At 35.9% G+C, this 20,220-nt stretch overlaps 1 protein-coding gene and 1 long non-coding RNA gene across 10 annotated transcripts in view; one reads left to right on the top strand and one right to left on the bottom strand.

Moving 5' to 3' along the window:
• ARHGAP19 (Rho GTPase activating protein 19) overlaps positions 1-20,220 on the top strand; it is a 91,148-nt gene that overhangs the window by 53,869 nt on the left and 17,059 nt on the right. For all 3 annotated transcript variants that reach the window (XM_077125628.1, XM_077125626.1, XM_077125627.1), the window contains exons 7-8: positions 796-861; positions 2,271-2,462. In XM_077125628.1, the coding sequence (XP_076981743.1) occupies positions 796-861; positions 2,271-2,462 (258 nt within the window). The remainder of the gene's footprint in view (positions 1-795; positions 862-2,270; positions 2,463-20,220) is intronic.
• The window catches only part of LOC143654081 (uncharacterized), a 48,159-nt gene that overhangs the window by 12,801 nt on the left and 15,138 nt on the right, over positions 1-20,220 (bottom strand). The window contains exons 5-6 of one of the 7 annotated variants that reach the window (XR_013161664.1): positions 19,095-19,310; positions 2,411-2,738 (exon numbers count right to left, since the gene is read on the bottom strand). The exons of 1 other annotated variant lie outside the window; for it this stretch is intronic. This is a non-coding gene — a long non-coding RNA (uncharacterized LOC143654081). Of the gene's footprint in view, positions 1-2,410; positions 2,739-19,094; positions 19,311-20,220 lie in introns of those variants that run through there. 5 more of the 7 variants (XR_013161662.1, XR_013161660.1, XR_013161663.1 and 2 more) reach the window with 5 other exon arrangements.

Genomic DNA, 20,220 nt, shown 5'->3' with positions numbered 1-20,220 from the left:
GTGTTCTTTAAGACTGGCAGGAATATTTTGGTTGGGGTTTGGCACATTATGATAGGTAGCAATGTCTAACTGAAGCTTGTATGAGAGACCTCCAGAGTAGCCTCTAGCATCTGTTTGAAATCTCTCAGCCACTGATACCTGATTTGTTACACCTTTTTTTCCCCCCTTTTGGTCAGGATGGCATTACTGATTGCATGGTGCCAGGAATAGGTTCATCCCTGGGAGTCATCTCCCATGCTACCAGGGAGACTTTCATCCCTGGGTATCTCATGTAGGGGGTAGGGCAATTATTTCACTTGCAGAGTGGGCTTAGAGAGAGAGAGAGGCCATATCAGAGCAACAAAAGAGGTCCTCTGGAAGTAACTCTTAGACATACCTATAGATAGGCTAAGCTTCTGTGCTACAGAAATAAGCTTTACAAGAGCAAGCCTCAAAATCAAGGGCTTGACCTCTTTATTTGGGTGTCCCTAATGTTTGACCCAGTATCAAGGGCTTGGGGTGGTTTTTTTCAAATACAAACATTACTACATTACTACAAATACCTGTATTTTGTCTCATTTGAGTATATACATGCCATTTAAAATTTTTAAAACAATAGTTATATTGATTTCTTTTCACAGTTTTCCCATCAGATTAGCTGAAAATTTTTTTTTTTTGGTGGCAAGAGAGAGGAAGCTCTCTCTCTCTCTCTCTCTCTTTTTTTATAGCATTTTGAGAACCACTCTCTTTGTGGCATGAAATAAATTTAAATGCAACTAACCACTGGTTCTTGGTTTTCTTTTATGTCCTGCCCAGGCTCCTGCTTACATTCGGGAATGTGCCAGATTACACTATTTGGGCTCCAGAACTCAAGGATCAAAGGTAAGAATTGGAAATTGCTTTCAGCCCAAACAAGGAGACAGAGCTTATTAAAATTAGTAGAGTTTTCTTTGTTTTTGTTGGCATGGGCAGGCTCCAGGAATCAAACCCGGGTCTCTGGCATGGCAGGTGAGAATTCTGCCCCTGAGCCACCATTGCCTACCCAAGATTAATAGAGTTTTAAAACAGAGTATGAAGTCAGCATGAACCCATGGAAAATAAAAAGTTCTTAGATTTATAGTTCAAAATTATTAGTCATTTTGAGATAAGGAAAAAGACTGAGAAAAATAAAGTTTTATATCAAAATAAAAATGTCCCTGTGTATTCTACTCTTGTCTTCTTTCAGAGGTTTCCACTCATTAATGGTATCCTCTATATAGGAATGATGGATAGGCTATATATTTAAACTTTTTAAAACAGCCCTTATGCGTTCTTATAGCACATGATATAAACAATCTGTAAATAGCAAATGTATTAAATATTTTACAGTAACAGAAGTATAGCTTAATGCAATAAATTCTTATTTCAGGTTCAGTGGTAAAGTAAAACCATCACATAGTTAAAAGACTTGAGACCACATGAGTTTATAAAAGGAAATGTGTGATGGATATTAACAGAAAGATTACATATGATTGTTGTCATATTATTGGGCTTTAAAAGTGAGAAATTTAACTGCATGAGCACTTTTTGATGATTTCTATTTAGTCTATTTTGGTTAGAAACTTAAGTTGTCTTGTGCTAATTTTTCTGTTCCCTTAGTTTGTTTCTTTTTCTGAAACATTCAGTGTGACCAGGAATGTTCAGTAAACATTCAGTGTAACCAGGAAACAGTTAATACTTGATCTCTACTAGTTTAGCTGGAATGTGGTTTTTCTTAGAGAGCTGTTGTTTTTGTTCCTCTGCCATTGCTATGTAGTTGTCAAATCATGTTGTCATGTGTGGGAAAGAGCAGAAGCCAAGAATCGGTGCACTTGGCCTCCACAAGTGCACTTGGGGGATCTGTCACATTAGTCTCTAGATTACTTTAAACTTACCGCTTAACCTGAATTTTTTCTTCTATCAAATGAGACTGATCATACTTTCCTGTTTATATCATAGGATAACATTAAGAATTATGTGAGATTAAAGGATGTTTTGAAAACTGAACTCTTATACAAATATAACCCTTGGTTGCAATAGTCTGAACAAATTTAGAGTTTTCTGGGCAGGTCATGGGAATGGGGCTATTAATGTAACCTATAATTATAGTTCCCTGTTTATCTGATAATAATATTAAAATTATTATTGTTCCAGTTATAGGAATATACCATGTTCCTTCCTACTCCCCCCTCCCCTTTTTTTGCTTTTGTGGGCACCTGAAAACAAAGCTGGCAGGGTATATGAAATTCATTTTTTGTTTACATTTTCTCTAGGATGACCTTGATCTGATAGCTTCGTGTCATTCTAAGTCCTTTCACCTGGGAAAGTCTCAGAAACAGCACCGTGTAGATTCCTGCTCTCATCAAGAAGAAACCCAGCAGCGTACAGAAGAGGCACTGAAAGAACTGTTCCAACATGTTCACAATATGCCAGAGTCAGCAAAGAAGAAGTACTTTATTCGACAGGTGCCAGAAGGCAGGGGAAGTGGGACAGGGCTTTGGGAATGTGATCGTGCTTATAGAATCACTAGGGAATACTGTTAAGAATCTCATTTATTTGTTGGCTTTTATTGACCCAAGCTTTGGCTTTGCCAAAAAAGTAAACTTGTCCATGGAACTTCAATGTGATCTCTGTACCGCTGTCTCACTGGAAAAGAGTGCTGGCTCTTGGATTTCTAGAGTTAAACAGGAATTTCCAAGTATGCTGAGAATTTCTCTGATTTTGATCGTGTATCAAGTTTGCTGAAAGAGAACCAGTAGTTACCAATATGTTGTTCAAAGTTTAAACCTTCCAGATTTTCTTGGCAAACTTTCCAAATTTCAATTTTCTTGTTTGTAAAATGGTAGGAGTATTATCCATGTTTCATGATTGTAAAGAGTAGAAATAATCTATACAAAATGACTGGTATAGTAGAGTATAAGTGGTATTTCTTAATAATGAGTTGTTTGCACTTAGAAAACACTATAAACCAAACCCTTCATCTGATACTAGAAGATGGGAATTCTAGTGGCTGAACTTATTTATTTTGGAGCTATGGGAGCAAGATTAGGTACTTCACTTGTCCTTTTTTTTTTAATTTGAGAAGTTTATAGAACAGCCATGAATAAAATACAGGGTTCCCATATACCTAATTATTATAATTATTAACTTATTATTAACACCTTGCATTGGTGTGGTACGTTTGTTACAATTGATGAAAACCTGTTTTTACAATTGTACTATTAGCTATAGTCCATTGTTTGGCTTAGGGTTCGCTGTTTGGGTTATGTAAGTCCATGGATTTTTTTTTAAAATTTTATTCTAGTACCATATATAAAACCTAAAATTTTCCCTTTTACACATTCAAATATGTAATTCAGTGCTATATTTGAATAAAGCTTTACTTCCCTATTCCCAACCACCACACCATCCCCTGATAACCTGTATTTTAGATTCTGACTCTATGAGTTCGCATATTCTAATCATTTCATATGAGTGAGATCATTTAATACTGTCCTTTTGTGTCTGGCTTATTTCATTCATCATGATGTCATCAAGATTCATCTTTGTTGTCGAATATATCAGACCCTCATTCCTTTTTTTTTTTTTTCTTTTTCATTTCTGTGTTAGTAGGGTTTGCCAGAGGAAAAGAAGGAAGCTGTAAAGTTGAAGCCCAAAGTCTTTACCATTTTTGGGTTCTAATTCCATTTCTGATTTTTTTCTATTGATTTTCAGTTATATTTTTCTGTTTGCATGCCTTGTAATTTGTATCACGTGCTGGACATAGAGGCTATAGTTTGTTTTTTTTTTCCACCAGAAAGGACTTGACGCTTTTTCTGTTAGATAGAATGAGTAGTTAATCATCTTGATCCAATTAATAATACTCACTCCACATCTGGTTCTTCCCTGTTCTTTGGTTGTGATTGACAGTTGGCAGGTATTTGTCTCGTTGGACCTAAAACACTCAAGGAAGTCCATTCTGCCTTTCACAGGTTTAAGCTTAGTGATTTAGCCTCCTTCTCATAATAAATGAAAAATCAGGCAAATGTCTAGGTGGGAGATTATCTGTTTGTTTGTTCTAGGACCTTCTTCTAGTGAGACTTTGTGCTCTAAGCATCCAGAGTGAAAATTTAGTTCTGCTTTTAGTTACATTTTGTCCCAGCCCTATACCTTTTATACTGCTCCAGATCTCAAAAAATGTCCAGTGGAAAACACTAGCTATCTGTTTATAGCTCCTGTAGATTCCAAAATATCATGTCAGCCCACATGATTGTTAGGAAACTTCACTGGGTTTTCTTTCCTCTAATAGAGTTGAAATGTCTACACCAAGTCCACTGTTTAGCCTGTACCTTCACTCAAGAAAGGCCAGTGGGTCAGGAACACCTCTGTCAACTGGTTACTCATGTGGCTGGCATCTGCTGGTCCCTTGCTCCTGGACTCCATTGCTTTTAGTCTCTGTTCCTGTGAAGTTTCCTCACTTTACTTCTTTATGGCTGGCTTTCATCTTTTGACTTCCCTTGGCTCTCTCTATAGGTTCTGGCTTGCTTAACATTTCATGGCAACGTCTGCTTGGCTCCAAACATTTCTAAACATCTGTGTCTCTGTTCTCCATGTGTCCACATCTGTAGTATCAGCTCTTCTGTAAAGTTTCTGTTGGCTCTGAGGCTTCTGTCATTTCTCTAAGCTTTTCCTCATTTCTTTTTATGGCTCAGTAATAGTCCATTCATGTATATACCACATCTTATTTATCCATTCATTGACCAATGGACACTTGGGTTGCTTCCATCTTTTGGCAGTTGTGAATAATGCTGTCACTGCATAACATGTGCTCAAGTCCCTGCTTTTAGTTCTTTTGGGTATATACCTAGGAGTGGGATTGCTGGGTCATACAGTAATTCTATACTTAACTTTCTGAGGAACTGTCAAACTGTCTTCCACAGCTGCTGCACTATTTTACATTCCCACCAGTAATGAATTAGTGTTCCTGTTTCCCCACAACCTCTCCAATATTTGTAATTTTGAAAACTTTCAGTCTTTCATCAAGTGTGACGTTAGCTTTGGGTTTTTCATAAATATCCTCTATCATGTTGAAGAAGCTTCCTTCTAGTCCTAGTTGTCTAAGGGTTTTTTATTAAAAGGGGTGCTGAATTTTGTCCGTGTATTTTCTGTATTAATTGAGATGATTATGTGTTTTTCTTCTTTCTGTTAATGTGATGTGTATCACATTAATTGATTTTCTTATGCTGAACCACCCTTGCATACTTAGGATAAGTCCCAATTGATCATGGTGTATAATTCTTTTAATGTGCTTTTGAATTATGTTTGCTAATATTTGTTGAGGATTTTTATATCTATATTTATAGGAGATGTCTATAATTTTCTTTTTTTGTGATATCTATCTGGCATTGGTATGAGGGTGATGTTGACCTTATAGAATGAATTAGGGAGTGTTCTTTCACTTCAGTTTTTTTGAAGAGTTTGAGCAGGATTGATATTAAATCTTCTTGGAATTTTTGGTAAAATTACCCTTTGAAGCCACCTGGTACTGGGCTTTTCTTTGATGGGATGTTTTTGATTACTGATTTCATCTCTTTATTAATTATTAGTTTGATGAGATCTTCTATTTCTTTCTGAGTCAGTGTAGGTAGTTTGGGTGTTTCTAGGGATTTGTCCATTTCAACTAGTTATCTCATTTGTTGGGGTATAGTTCATAGTATCCTCTCATAGTCCTTTTTATTTCAGTGGGGTTGGTAGTAATGCACCCCGGCTTTCATTTCTGATTTTATCATTTGAGTTTTGTCTCTCTCTTTTTTTTTCTCATCATTCTAGCTAAAGGTTTGTTAAATTTTTAATCTTTTCAAAGAACCAAGTTTTGATTTTCTCCGTATTTTTATTCTCTAATTTATTTACCTCTGCTCTAAACTTTATTTTATTCCTTCCACATACTTTGGGTTTAGTTTGTGCTTCTTTTTCTAGTACTTCCAGTTTTGAGTACTAGAATTAAGATCTTAGAGTACTGAATTAAAATCTTGCCTCTTCTTTTTAAAATAATTGACAGATTTAAGTTTTGAATTTAGATATCTAGGTACAATTGAAATATTTAAGATAACATTTAAACGTTTGAGAGAGAGTTAATGAATCTGAGAAAAATGTAGCTGTACATTTTGCCTTTTAATATGATGTTTCCTCATCTAAAATACAGCCAAATTGTTTCAACAAAAAGGAAAATAGGAACAGTAAACAAATAGCCAACTCCAATCTTACAGCCCTATATAAAATCCTAATTTTCTGAATCTTAAAGATGAAACACAGAAAAGTTCAGAAGTCTCTGATAATTGGGCAGCTATAAAACCGACATTTCAGAGGAATAAAGAATCTAGTGAGCCAATATTACTTACTGAAAAGTTGTTAAATTCAGAGCTGTGTTATAAGTAAGGTGACCTAGGATACTTTTAAATTTTAAATGTCTTTATTTTTTGAAATATTTATTGGACAAAAAATGGTTTCACTGTATTGTAGTCATTACTTTTTTCAAGAATTATTTTTAAAATGTAATTCTTCTAAAAATAAAATAGTATACATCTATCTAATTCAGGTTGAAAAAATTTTTTATTTTGATTAAACATTAGAATAATATTTAAAATTATTTTTTGAACTATTCACATTTATTATCACGTTCCTATCACTAGTACTAGATGACTGGTATTTTCTGAGGAATATTTATTTTATATATATATATATATACTTTATATAAAAATTGCCTGGAATCTTACTTAAAGTATCATTTTAAGGTTACTACATTAATTTGACTCTTATTAGACTTTGATATTTTTACTAGAGAATGTACTCTTTACATGTACTGAGGCACTGGTAAGCTCAGAGCAATTTAACTAAACCAAAGATATTACTAATTCTACTTCATAATTAAATTACGTAAATATTCCAGTCCAAATATTTTCACAAATACTGTCTTTTTTCCTTTCCTAAGGATAATTTACATGAAGATAAGATCCATAAAATAAGTTGATTATCTTTGAATTGAAATAAAGGAAAATTGTAGGCCTTTTAAATTCCATTCCATTAAACATACAAATTTGTCCAGGTAAAAATAGGAACTACATTAATAGATTCTTCCTACAAATGAAGATATTACAAATAACACTTATAGAATTCAAAAGTAAATCTTGAAAAGAAGTTGGAGCTCTCAGCTTTAATTTTTTTTCAGTTTCTCCCTTGTTTTTAAAGACCATAACTGAATTAAAAATATGTATTTTTGAGCAATCTTCACACACATACATTCCATACATAGTTACAGTCAGTGGCTCACAATATCATCACATACTTGTATATTTATCACCATGATCATTTTTTAGAACATTTGCATCAATTCAGAAGAAGAAATAAAAAAATAAAAACTCATACATACCCTGCCCCTTACCCCTCCCTCTCATTGACCACTAGTATTTCCATCTACCCAATTTATTTTACCCTTTATCCCCCTGTTATTTATTTATTCATTTTTCCATATATTTTTTAACTCATCTGCCCCAACACTGGATAAAAGGAGCATCAGACATAAGATTTTCACAATCAGACAGTCACATTGTGAAATCTATATTGTTATACGGTCGTCTTCAAGAATCAAGACTAATCCTGAAAAAGAGGGAAAAGAAATGTAACAAATAAGATATCAGTGACAGAGAGTTCATATAGAGTCGAAAGGCTATGCTGGAGGTCATTCCTATGTATGCTTCAGTTAGACATTGTTACCTATCATAATGTGCCGAACCCCAACCAAAACCATTCCTGCCAATCATAAAGAATTCCGAGGGCATTATATGATTCCACAGAGGTTCAAGGCACTAGGGTAACTTTCTAAAACCCACAACCTCTGGATGGGTTCCTGGACCAGATAAGTCCTGAAATGCAGAGGGGCCAGCCTTTTCAGAACATCACTAGTTGCCTCTCCCTATATCATATTATTGACAACCCCTTCCAAGATGAAAAAGTTATACTGGACATAGCCCAAATACTCCTAAACAGTGGGAGAAAGGTCAAAGGTAGTGGTGGAGTTATACAGAGAAGGTAGGGCTTAATAAATGAGTATGAGTACTGAATCATACTGATATTTCTTTTAGCTTCCAATATCTTAGGACAGCTAGAAATAAAAACCTAAAATTGTGAAATCGTAATTCATACCAAACTCTGAAATCTGTTCTACAACCATTTATTGTGATGTACTGTGAAATTTATTGCTTTTATTTCAATATGTTATTTAAAGAGAAGGAGGAGTATAACAGAGAAGATAGGATTTAACATATGAGTATGACTGCCGAATTGTTGTACTGATATTTCTGTTGGTCTCCAGTGTCTTAGAGCAGCTAGAAGAAAAACGAAAGATCATGGAGCTGTAACCCATACCAAACTTTAAAATCTGTCTACAACTACTTGTTTGAAAAAAAAAGAACATGGTATTCTTTGGGGTACATAACAGAGTCAAACCACCATACTGTGGCTTGTATTGCTAATTTCAGAGTAGCAATTAGTAGATTGCTAATTTTCATTCCAGTTAGTATTTTATTATATGAATACATCATGAAAAAAAAAATAATCGAGGCAACTGGAACACAGCTGAACAGTTTCAGGTATTTCCCTCCAGCCACTCCAATACACCGTAAACTAAAAAGGGGTTTCTATATTTTGCATAAGAAAAATCTCCAGGATAACCTCTCTATTCTGTTTGAAATCTCTCAGCCACCCAAACTTTTTGTCTCATTTCTCTCTTTCTCCCTTTGGTCAGTAAACCTTTCTCAATCCCTTGATACTGGATCCCTGCTCATCCTGGGAGTTCTGTCCACATTGCCAGGGAGATTTACTCCCCTGGGAGTCATGTCCCACATAGGGGGGAGGGCAGGGAGTTCACCTGCTGAGTTGGCTTAGAGAGAGAGACCACATCCTGAGCAACCAAAGAGCTTCTCTGGGAGTGACTCTTAGGCATAATTTTAAGTAGGCTTAGCCTGTCCTTTGCAGGAATAAGTTTCATAGGGGCAAACTCCAAGATTGAGGACTCAGCCTATTGATTTGGTTGTCCCCATCCATAATTAAATTTTAACATCTCTGCAAGCTTTGTTTCCAATAATTGCAGTCTGTTAAGGAAAAAATTCAAAGGAAGTTTTGACACTGTTGACTAATTGATAAAAAAAAATTCTAATTGCTTTAGTTAGTGCAATAAAAATGATATAGCATCTCTGTAGGATTTTAGAGTGCTAATTTATAAAATGAGTTAATTTTATAAGATACGTTGATTGTTTAAAGAATGTTCTTCAAGGATTCTTGCATTTATTTCTTAATCCAATTGATACCATGCATCTTTCTTCTTTTTTTTTTTTATTAATTAACGGAAAAAAAGAAATTAACCCAACATTTAGAAATCATAACATTCTACATATGCAATCAGTAATTCTTAACATCATCACATAGATGCATGATCATTGTTTCTTAGTACATTTGCATCGGTTTAGAAGAACTAGCAACACAACAGAAAAAGATATAGAATGTTAATATAGAGAAAAAAATAAAAGTAATAATAATAGTAAAAAAAAAAAGGCAAACAAACAACCAGACAGACAAAAACAAGAAAAAAAAACAAAGAATAAGCAAACAAACAAAAACCTATAGCTCAGATGCAGCTTCATTCAGTGTTTTAACATGATTACTTTACAATTAGGTAGTATTGTGCTGTCCATTTCTGAGTTTTTGTATCTAGTCCTGTTGCACAGTCTGTATCCCTTCAGCCCCAATTACCCATTATCTTACCCTGTTTCTAACTCCTGCTGGACTCTGTTACCAATGACATATTCCAAGTTTATTCTCGAATGTCGGTTCACATCAGTGGGACCATACAGTATTTGTCCTTTAGTTTTTGGCTAGACTCACTCAGCATAATGTTCTCTAGGTCCATCCATGTTATTACATGCTTCATAAGTTTATCCTGTCTTAAAGCTGCATAATATTCCATCGTATGTATATACCACAGTTTGTTTAGCCACTCGTCTGTTGATGGACATTTTGGCTGTTTCCATCTCTTTGCAATTGTAAATAACGCTGCTATAAACATTGGTGTGCAAATGTCTGTTTGTGTCTTTGCCCTTAAGTCCTTTGAGTAGATACCCAGCAATGGTATTGCTGGGTCATATGGAAATTCTATATTCAGCTTTTTGAGGAACTGCCAAACTGCCTTCCACAGTGGTTGCACCATTTGACATTCCCACCAACAGTGGATAAGTGTGCCTCTTTCTCCGCATCCTTTCCAGCACTTGTCATTTTTTGTTTTGTTGATAATGGCCATTCTGGTGGGTGCGAGATGATATCTCATTGTGGTTTTGATTTGCATTTCTCTAATGGCCAGGGACATTGAGCATCTCTTCATGTGTCTTTTGGCCATTTGTATTTCCTCTTCTGAGAGGTGTCTGTTCAAGTCTTTTTCCCATTTTGTAATTGGGTTGGCTGTCTTTTTGTTGTTGAGTTGAACAATCTCTTTATAAATTCTGGATACTAGACCTTTATCTGATATGTCGTTTCCAAATATTGTCTCCCATTGTGTAGGCTGTCTTTCTACTTTCTTGATGAAGTTCTTTGATGCACAAAAGTGTTTAATTTTGAGGAGCTCCCATTTATTTATTTCCTTGTTCAGTGCTCTTGCTTTAGGTTTAAGGTCCATAAAACCGCCTCCAATTGTAAGTTTCATAAGATATCTCCCAACATTTTCCTCTAACTGTTTTATGGTCTTAGACCTAATGTTTAAATCTTTGATCCATTTTGAGTTAATTTTTGTATAGGCTGTGAGATACGGGTCTTCTTTCATTCTTTTGCATATGGATATCCAGTTCTCTAGGCACCATTTATTGAAGAGACTGCTCTGTCCCAGGTGAGTTGGCTTGACTGCCTTATCAAAGATCAAATGTCCATAGATGAGAGGGTCTATATCTGAGGACTCTATTCAATTCCATTGGTCGATATATCTATCTTTATGCCAATACCATGCTGTTTTGACCACTGTGGCTTCATAATATGCCTTAAAGTCAGGCAGCGTGAGACCTCCAGCTTCGTTTTTTTTCCTCAAGATGTTTTTAGCAATTCGGGGCACCCTGCCCTTCCAGATAAATTTGCTTATTGGTTTTTCTATTTCTGAAAAATAAGTTGTTGGGATTTTGATTGGTATTGCATTGAATCTGTAAATCAATTTAGGTAGGATTGACATCTTAACTATATTTAGTCTTCCAATCCATGAACACGGTATGCCCTTCCATCTGTTTAGGTCTTCTGTGATTTCTTTTAGCAGTTTTTTGTAGTTTTCTTTGTATAGGTCTTTTGTCTCTTTAGTTAAATTTATTCCTAGGTATTTTATTCTTTTAGTTGCAATTGTAAATGGGATTCGTTTCTTGATTTCCCCCTGAGCTTGTTCATTGCTAGTGTATAGAAATGCTACAGATTTTTGAATGTTGATCTTGTAACCTGCTACTTTGCTGTACTCATTTATTAGCTCTAGTAGTTTTGTTGTGGATTTTTCCGGGTTTTCGACGTATAGTATCATATCGTCTGCAAACAGTGATAGTTTTACTTCTTCCTTTCCAATTTTGATGCCTTGTATTTCTTTTTCTTGTCTAATTGCTCTGGCTAGAACCTCCAACACAATGTTGAATAATAGTGGTGATAGTGGACATCCTTGTCTTGTTCCTGATCTTAGGGGGAACGTTTTCAATTTTTCCCCATTAAGGATGATATTAGCTGTGGGTTTTTCATATATTCCCTCTATCATTTTAAGGAAGTTCCCTTGTATTCCTATCTTTTGAAGTGTTTTCAACAAGGAAAGGATGTTGAATCTTGTCAAATGCCTTTTCTGCATCAATTGAGATGATCATGTGATTTTTCTGCTTTGATTTGTTGATATGGTGTATTATATTAATTGATTTTCTTATGTTGAACCATCCTTGCATACCTGGGATGAATCCTACTTGGTCATGATGTATAATTCTTTTAATGTGTTGTTGGATACGATTTGCTAGAATTTTATTGAGGATTTTTGCATCTATATTCATTAGAGAGATTGGTCTGTAGTTTTCTTTTTTTGTAATATCTTTGCCTGGTTTTGGTATGAGGGTGATGTTGGCTTCATAGAATGAATTAGGTAGTTTTCCTTCCACTTCGATTTTTTTGAAGAGTTTGAGGAGAGTTGGTACTAATTCTTTCTGGAATGTTTGATAGAATTCACATGTGAAGCCGTCTGGTCCTGGACTTTTCTTTTTAGGGAGCTTTTGAATGACTAATTCAATCTCTTTACTTGTGATTGGTTTGTTGAGGTCATCTATTTCTTCTTGAGTCAAAGTTGGTTGTTCATGTCTTTCCAGGAACCCGTCCATTTCATCTAAATTGTTATATTTATTAGCGTAAAGTTGTTCATAGTATCCTGTTATTACCTCCTTTATTTCTGTGAGATCAGTGGTTATGTCTCCTCTTCCATTTCTGATCTTATTTATTTGCATCCTCTGTCTTCTTATTTTTGTCAATCTTGCTAAGGGCCCATCAATCTTATTGATTTTCTCATAGAACCAACTTCTGGTCTTATTGATTTTCTCTGTTGTTTTCATGTTTTCAATTTCATTTATTTCTGCTCTAATCTTTGTTATTTCTTTCCTTTTGCTTGCTTTGGGATTAGTTTGCTGTTCTTTCTCCAGTTCTTCCAAGTGGACAGTTAATTCCTGCATTTTTGCCTTTTCTTCTTTTCTGATATAGGCATTTAGGGCAATAAATTTCCCTCTTAGCACTGCCTTTGCTGCGTCCCATAAGTTTTGATATGTTGTGTTTTCATTTTCATTCGCCTCAAGGTATTTACTAATTTCTCTTGCAATTTCTTCTTTGACCCACTCATTGTTTAAGAGTGTGTTGTTGAGCCTCCACGTATTTGTGAATTTTCTGGCACTCCGCCTATTATTGATTTCCAACTTCATTCCTTTATGGTCCAAGAAAGTGTTGTGTATGATTTCAGTCTTTTTAAATTTGTTAAGACTTGCTTTGTGACCCAGCATATAGTCTGTCTTTGAGAATGATCCATGAGCACTTGAGAAAAAGGTGTATCCTGCTGTTGTGGGATGTAATGTCCTATAAATGTCTGTTAAGTCTAGCTCACTTATAGTAATATTCAGATTCTCTATTTCTTTATTGATCCTCTGTCTAGATGTTCTGTCCATTGATGAGAGTGGTGAATTGAAGTCTCCAACTATTATGGTATATGTGTCTATTTCCCTTTTCAGTGTTTGCAGTGTATTCCTCACGTATTTTGGGGCATTCTGGTTCGGTGCGTAAATATTTATGATTGTTATGTCATCTTTTTTAATTGTTCCTTTTATTAGTATATAGTGTCCTTCTTTGTCTCTTTTAACTGTTTTACATTTGAAGTCTAATTTGTTGGATATTAGTATAGCCACTCCTGCTCTTTTCTGGTTGTTATTTGCATGAAATATCTTTTCCCAACCTTTCACTTTCAACCTATGTTTATCTTTGGGTCTAAGATGTGTTTCCTGTAGACAGCATATGGAAGGATCCTGTTTTTTAATCCATTCTGCCAGTCTATGTCTTTTGATTGGGGAATTCAGTCCATTAACATTTAGTGTTATTACTGTTTGGATAATATTTTCCTCTACCATTTTGCCTTTTGTATTATATATATCATATCTGACTTTCCTTCTTTCTACACTCTTCTCCATACCTCTCTCTTCTGTCTTTTCGTATCTGACTCTAGTGCTCCCTTTAGTATTTCTTGCAGAGCCGGTCTCTTGGTCACAAATTCTCTCAGTGACTTTTTGTCTGAGAATGTTTTAATTTATCCCTTATTTTTGAAGGACAATTTTGCTGGTAATAGGAGTCTTGGTTGGCAGTTTTTCTCTTTTAGTATTTTAAATATATCATCCCACTGTCTTCTAGCTTCCATGGTTTCTGCTGAGAAATCTACACATAGTCTTATTGGGTTTCCCTTGTATGTGATGGATTGTTTTTCTCTTGCTGCTTTCAAGATCCTCTCTTTCTCTTTGACCTCTGACATTCTAACTAGTAAGTGTCTTGGAGAATGCCATTTGGGTCTAATCTCTTTGGGGTGCGCTGCACTTCTTGGATCTGTAATTTTAGGTCTTTCATAAGAGTTGGGAAATTTTCAGTGATAATTTCTTCCATTAGTTTTTCTCCTCCTTTTCCCTTCTCGTCTCCTTCTGGGACACCCACAACACGTATATTTGTGCGGTTCATCTTGTCCTTGAGTTCCCTGATACCCTGTTCAAATTTTTCCATTCTTTTCCCGATAGTTTCTGTTTCTTTTTGGAATTCAGATGTTCCATCCTCCAAATCACTAATTGTATCTTCTGTGTCTTTAAATCTATCATTGTAGGTATCCATTGTTTTTTCCATCTTTTCTACTTTATCCTTCACTTCCATAAGTTCTGTGATTTGTTTTTTCAGTTTTTCTATTTCTTCTTTATGTTCAGCCCATGTCTTCTTCATGTCCTCCCTCAATTTATCGATTTCGTGTTTGAAGAGGTTTTCCATTTCTGTTCGTATATTCAGCATTAGTTGTCTCAGCTCCTGTATCTCATTTGAACTATTGGTTTGTTCCTTTGACTGGGCCATATTTTCAATTTTCTGAGCGTGATCCGTTATCTTCTGCTGGTGTCTGGGCTTTTAGTCAGATTTCCCTGGGTGTTGGACCCAACAGGTTGAAAGATTTTTCTGTGAAATCTCTGGGTTCTGTTTTTCTTATCCTGCCCAGTAGGTGGTGCTCGTGGCACATGTTTGTCTGCGGGTCCCACCAATAAAAGGTGCTGTGGGTCCTTTAACTTTGGAAAACTCTCGCCATGGGGGAGGTTCGCCAGCCGAAGCGGCTTGGAAGAGTGCCAGCCGGCCCGGGGGTCCGAACGCGGCGAGGGTCGCCGGCCGCCGCAGCCTGGGAGAGTGCCTGTCTGAATTTCCTAGTTGGCCCGGGGCGCCAAGCGTGGCGGGAGGGCACCAGCCACCACGGCCTGGGAGAGTGCACCATTCCCAGCCGGACCGGGGAGTCACGTGTTTGGAAGGGACCCCTCCAGTCACCGTTCTCCGCGGCCTGGGGATTTCCAATCCAATTCTCTCAGTTGGTCCGGGGGGCCGTGCGTGGCGGGGGCGCCAGCCGCCGCCGCTTGAGGGGACCGCCTGCCCCTTTCTTCTTTTTTAATGTAAGCATTTAGAGCTATAAATTTCCCTCTTAGCACTGCCTTTGCAGTATCCCATAAGTGTTGGTATGTTGTACTTTGATTTTCATTTGCCTGAAGATATTTTCTAATTTCTGTTGTGATTTCCTCTTTAATCCGCTAGTTGTTTAAAAGTATGTTGTTTAATTTCCACATATTTGTGAATTTTCTCCCTCAGTTATTGATTTCTAACTTTGTTCTGTTGTGGTCAGGGAAGATACGTTGTATGATTTCAATATTTTTGACCAATATAAATTGGTCTATCCTGGAGAATGATCCATGTGCATTCGAGAAGAATATGTATCTGCTGTTGTTGGGTCATATGTTCTATATATCTGTTAGGTCTAGTTGGTTCAGTGTATCATTCAAGTCTTGTGATTCCGTATTGATCTCTCTGGATGTTCTATCCATTACTGAAAGTGGTATATTAATAACTCTCAACTATTAATGTAGAACCATCCGTTTCTGTCTTCAAATCTCCCAATATTTGCTTAATTTATTTTGGGGCTCTGCTGTTAGGTACATATATGTTTATAATTGTTTTATCTTCTTGTTGAATTGACACCAATATCAGTATATAATGACTGTTTTTGTCTCTTGAAATTATTTTTGACTGAAAGTCTCTTTTATCTGATATTAGTATTGCTACCCCAGTTTGATTACTACTTGCATGGTATATTTTTTCATTTTCAATCTTTGAATTTAAGGTGAGTCTCTTGTAGACAGTATGTAGTTGGGTCATGCTTTTTTTTTTTAATCCATTATTCCAATCTCTACCTTTTGATTGGACAGTTTTATCCATTTACATTTAAAGTTGTTATGCAGGATTTTTTTCTGCTAATTTGCTATTTAGTCTTTGTAAGTCCCTCAATTCTTTTTGTCCCTCAATTCTTCCACTAATGTCAACTCATATGTATTTGATTTTTTTATATTGTACCATACTGAGTCCTTTCTCATTTCTATCTGAATATATTTTTCATGTATTTTCTTTGTGGTTACTATAGGGTTGAAATTTAACATCTTAAATATATAACAACCACTTGTGATACCAACTTCACTTCAGTAATATACATATACCCTGTTCCTATTCCTCTTTGTCCTCTACTCATTTTTGTACTTTTTGTTACATGTTATATCTTTGTGCATTTTATGTCCCAAACCATAAATTCATCATTACTGTTCATGTGTTTGCATTTTTTTTTTTTTGCATGGGCAGGCACTGGGAATCGAACCCACGTCTCTGGCATGGCAGGCGAGCATGCATTTGCATTTTAACACCTGTAGAAAGTGACATGTGGAGTTACTGGCATTTATAATTATTCAAATGGTTACTTTTATCAGAAGTCTTAAGTTCTTTATGCTCCTTAGCACCACTGTCTAGTGACCTTTCCTTTTGGTTTGAAGAACTCCATTTAGCATTGCTTATAGGGCAGGTCTAGTGGTGATGAACTCCCTAGGTTTTGTTTATCTGGGAATGTCTTTATCTTACCCTCATTTTGAAAGAAAATCTTATCAGTTATAAAATTCTTGGTTGGCAATTGTTTTCTTTCAGCACTTTAAGTATTTTATCCCATTGCCTTTTGTTTCCATGATTCTGTTAAGAAATTGGCATTTAATCTAATTGTGACTCCCCTGTACACATTGCTTTCTCTTGTGGCTTTCAAAATTCTCTCCTTGTTGTTTGCTTTTGACAGTTTGATCAATATGTGATGAGGGGTATTTTTCTTTAAGTTTATCCTGTTCGTTGTTCTCTGGGCATATTCACATGTTTTGCTAAGTTTGGGAAGTTTTCTGTCATTATTTATTTGAATGTTCCTTCTGCCCCTTCCTTTCTTCTTCTTCTGGGAGTCCCATAGTTTGTATATTGGTGTACTGGATAGTGTCCCAAAAGTCCTTTAGGCTAGTTTCACTTTTTATAATTCCTTTTTTTTTCTGCTTCTCAGCCTGACTCATTTCAATAGTATTGTCTTTAAGTTCAGTGATTCTTTCTTCTGTCAGCTCCAATCTGTTGTTGAAACCCTTCTGGGAATTTTTCATTTCAGTTATTGTGGTGTTCAACTCCAGTGGCTCTTTTTCTTCCTTTAAAAAATTTCTGTCTGTTTATTGAAATTTTTATATTGTTCATTCATTGTTTTCCTTCATCTCCTTGAACATATGGAAGATCATTTTTAAATGTCTTAGTCTGTTATGTCTATAGTTTGGTCCTCTTCATTGGTGTTTTCTGGATTTTTAAACCCTTCCTTGGGAAGGGCCATTGTTTCTTATTTCTTTGTTTTATACTCTTTTGTTGTACACTGTACATTTTAATATTTAAAAATATTAAATATTTTAAAGAAACAAAGATGTCTGCTTCTTGATCTTGTAACCAGCTGGTGATGTGAAAAAGATTTTCCTGAATGTCAGCCCTTCTATAAAGGGCTGGCCCAAGGCAAATGCGAAGTGCAGGATCCTCCCTATCTTTTCTGAGCCTGTGTCTTATCCTGGGCTTGTGCTTGCTATTGGCTTAGGTGTTTCCTTGTTTACAGGAGTTGAATGTCCCCTGTACTTCCTAGGAGACAGACTTTCTCCCTCTCCAAGGTGTTCTACTGCTGGACTTAAAAAAAGAAGAATTGAGATAAAATTAATTTTCTGAGACAGCCCCATGCTGTCCAACACAACTGTTTGTTACACTGCTTTCATCATCTCAGCTGCTTTTTTCCTGGAGGGCAAGTTCTAGGGTGGGGGTTGGAGGGTGGGATGAGATTCTCAAGTCATTCTTTCCCAACTGAAACAGGGCCAGGGACCCTCCAAGGGAGCACCAACTAGGCCCAGAGTGTCCTGGAAAGGGGATGAGAGAGTGGCCAGAAAGGGTGCCAGGAACTTGTTCCACAGCTCCTCAAAGCTATCATTTCTTGACCTGCCCAGCAAATGCACATTTTGCTGTTGCCTGTAACTCTGGGGAAGCATGCCATCTTTAAGTCTCCTCTGCTGCCTTTGTTTGGGGTGGATTGGAATGATCGCTGCACTCAGGGCTGTGCCCCAGTGATCAAAGTTGCTAATCAAAAGCTGTGGTAAGTGATGGTCTGTGCACACCCTGAATCTTAGAGAACTGGATTTTTATGTCCTTTTCTGCCCCTAACTTGCTGGCCACAGTTTGGACTCCGCTGCAGCCTGCTGTGAGAGTTGGGATGGGTGCCAATAACAGTGAATGTGAAGAGAGCAATTTACTGGTATTTACCATAATTTACCAGCCTCTTCCTCCAGCTTTTCCTTGGATGCTATCCTTTAGTCTTCTGGATTCTGGAGTTTCAAAATAGTTGATTCAGCTATTTCCTGCCTGTTTAAAAGTTATTCTGGTGGAGACACCAGTTCCTAGAGTTTACTACTCTGCCATCTTCCTACAAGTGTCCTGGCATTTGCCATTTTGGGTGTTGCCTGAGTAAATCCTAATGGTCTAGTTAGTTTCTTTCTCGGGAAATTAATTTTATCTCAATTTCTCTTTTTTTTTTGCCCATATGCTGTGTAGTGGGGCTCACATTTCATTCTTTTTCCATGTAAATATCCCATTTTCATAGCACCATTTGTTGGATTTTTTGGGGGGAGGAGGAGTGTTTTTTTGGCATGCATGGGCTGGGGACTTGAACCCAGTTCTTTGGCCTGGCAGGCTAGATCCTACCATGTGCACCCTTCAATTCCTCTTGAATTTTAGCGGAGTCAGACAGAGTTAGCCTCATGATTTCTTATTCAACTGGGACCTCTCTGAGGGAAAAATCTGTATTTTTAAGAAATCTCTTATACTTACTCCCAAGCATAGGGCTAAGTATAAACAAGTATTCAGAAAATGTTAAACCAAAAATTGTTGAACTTAACAATTGACAAGAAGAGTCCTTTAAGCGAAGTTTTCTCTTTCTTTGAAGTTACTTGGTTACCTAACAAATTGTTCTATGATTAGAATTTTACAGGCTGCTGGTTGATCGTTGCACATTGAAAGCAGTCTAGTGATTTAATTCTTTGATAGAAACTAAGATTGCAAATTCCATGTAGGATAAGTATCTCTCTCAGCAAGAACACTGAAGGTTAGAAGTACTACAAAGGAAAAGAAAAATATTTTAGAAAAATAGGTAATTATTAAGAAGGATTAGAAGAAAATAAATCACTCATCCTATCAGTGTTTATATTTTGGATATTTCTTTCAGTCTTTTTAGATATATTTTTATTCATGTCATATACTTTCTTTTAGCTCTTTTATTTTACTAAACATTAGAGAATAAGCATTTTCTTATGCATGCCTGCACAGTCCTTGCATACATTTTAAAGACTGACATATCTTTTTGAAGAAACTATAATATTACTATTTCTTAATTTTCCCCCATGATTTAAAAATAATGCATGGTCACTATAGAAGCATTGCAAACTACAGAATAGTATAAAGAAGAAAGTAAAAAAATCACCTATAAATTTAGAGATAACCATCGATCACATTTTGGAGTAGTTCCTTCTGGTATTTTTTCTATGATTATGTATTTCACATTTTTTCTTTTACTTAATTGAGATATTATATATTCAGTTTTGTATTCCATCCTCTTTATTTGATATTATAACATGAACATTTTCTTTGCCATTAAAAGACTGTAAAACATTCTTTAATGACTGCATAATATTCCATCCTATATAACCTAATTTATGTACAGTTTGCTTATTTTTGGGCATATTGGGCAATTAGGTTGTTTTTGTAGAGTTTATAAATTTTTGTTTATAAATATTTTAACTGCAGATTATTTTCTAGAAGTGATATGAACAAAAAGTGAATATGTCTACTAGGTCTTTTAATTCATAGGTCCCTCCCTCCCTTTTTGTCTTTAAAAGTTAAAAAAAAAAATTAGAGCAGTTGTAGTTTACAGGAAAATCATGCAGAAAGTATAGAGTTCCCATACCGCCACCCTCTACCACAGTTTTCCCTAAGATTAACATTTTGCATTAGTATGGTACCTTTATT

The sequence above is a fragment of the Tamandua tetradactyla genome, chromosome 13 (assembly GCF_023851605.1).
Source record: "Tamandua tetradactyla isolate mTamTet1 chromosome 13, mTamTet1.pri, whole genome shotgun sequence".
Classification (NCBI taxonomy): domain Eukaryota; kingdom Metazoa; phylum Chordata; class Mammalia; order Pilosa; family Myrmecophagidae; genus Tamandua; species Tamandua tetradactyla.
The sequence above is the reverse complement of the archived record's forward strand: the minus strand, read 5'-3'. Positions and strand labels throughout refer to the sequence as shown.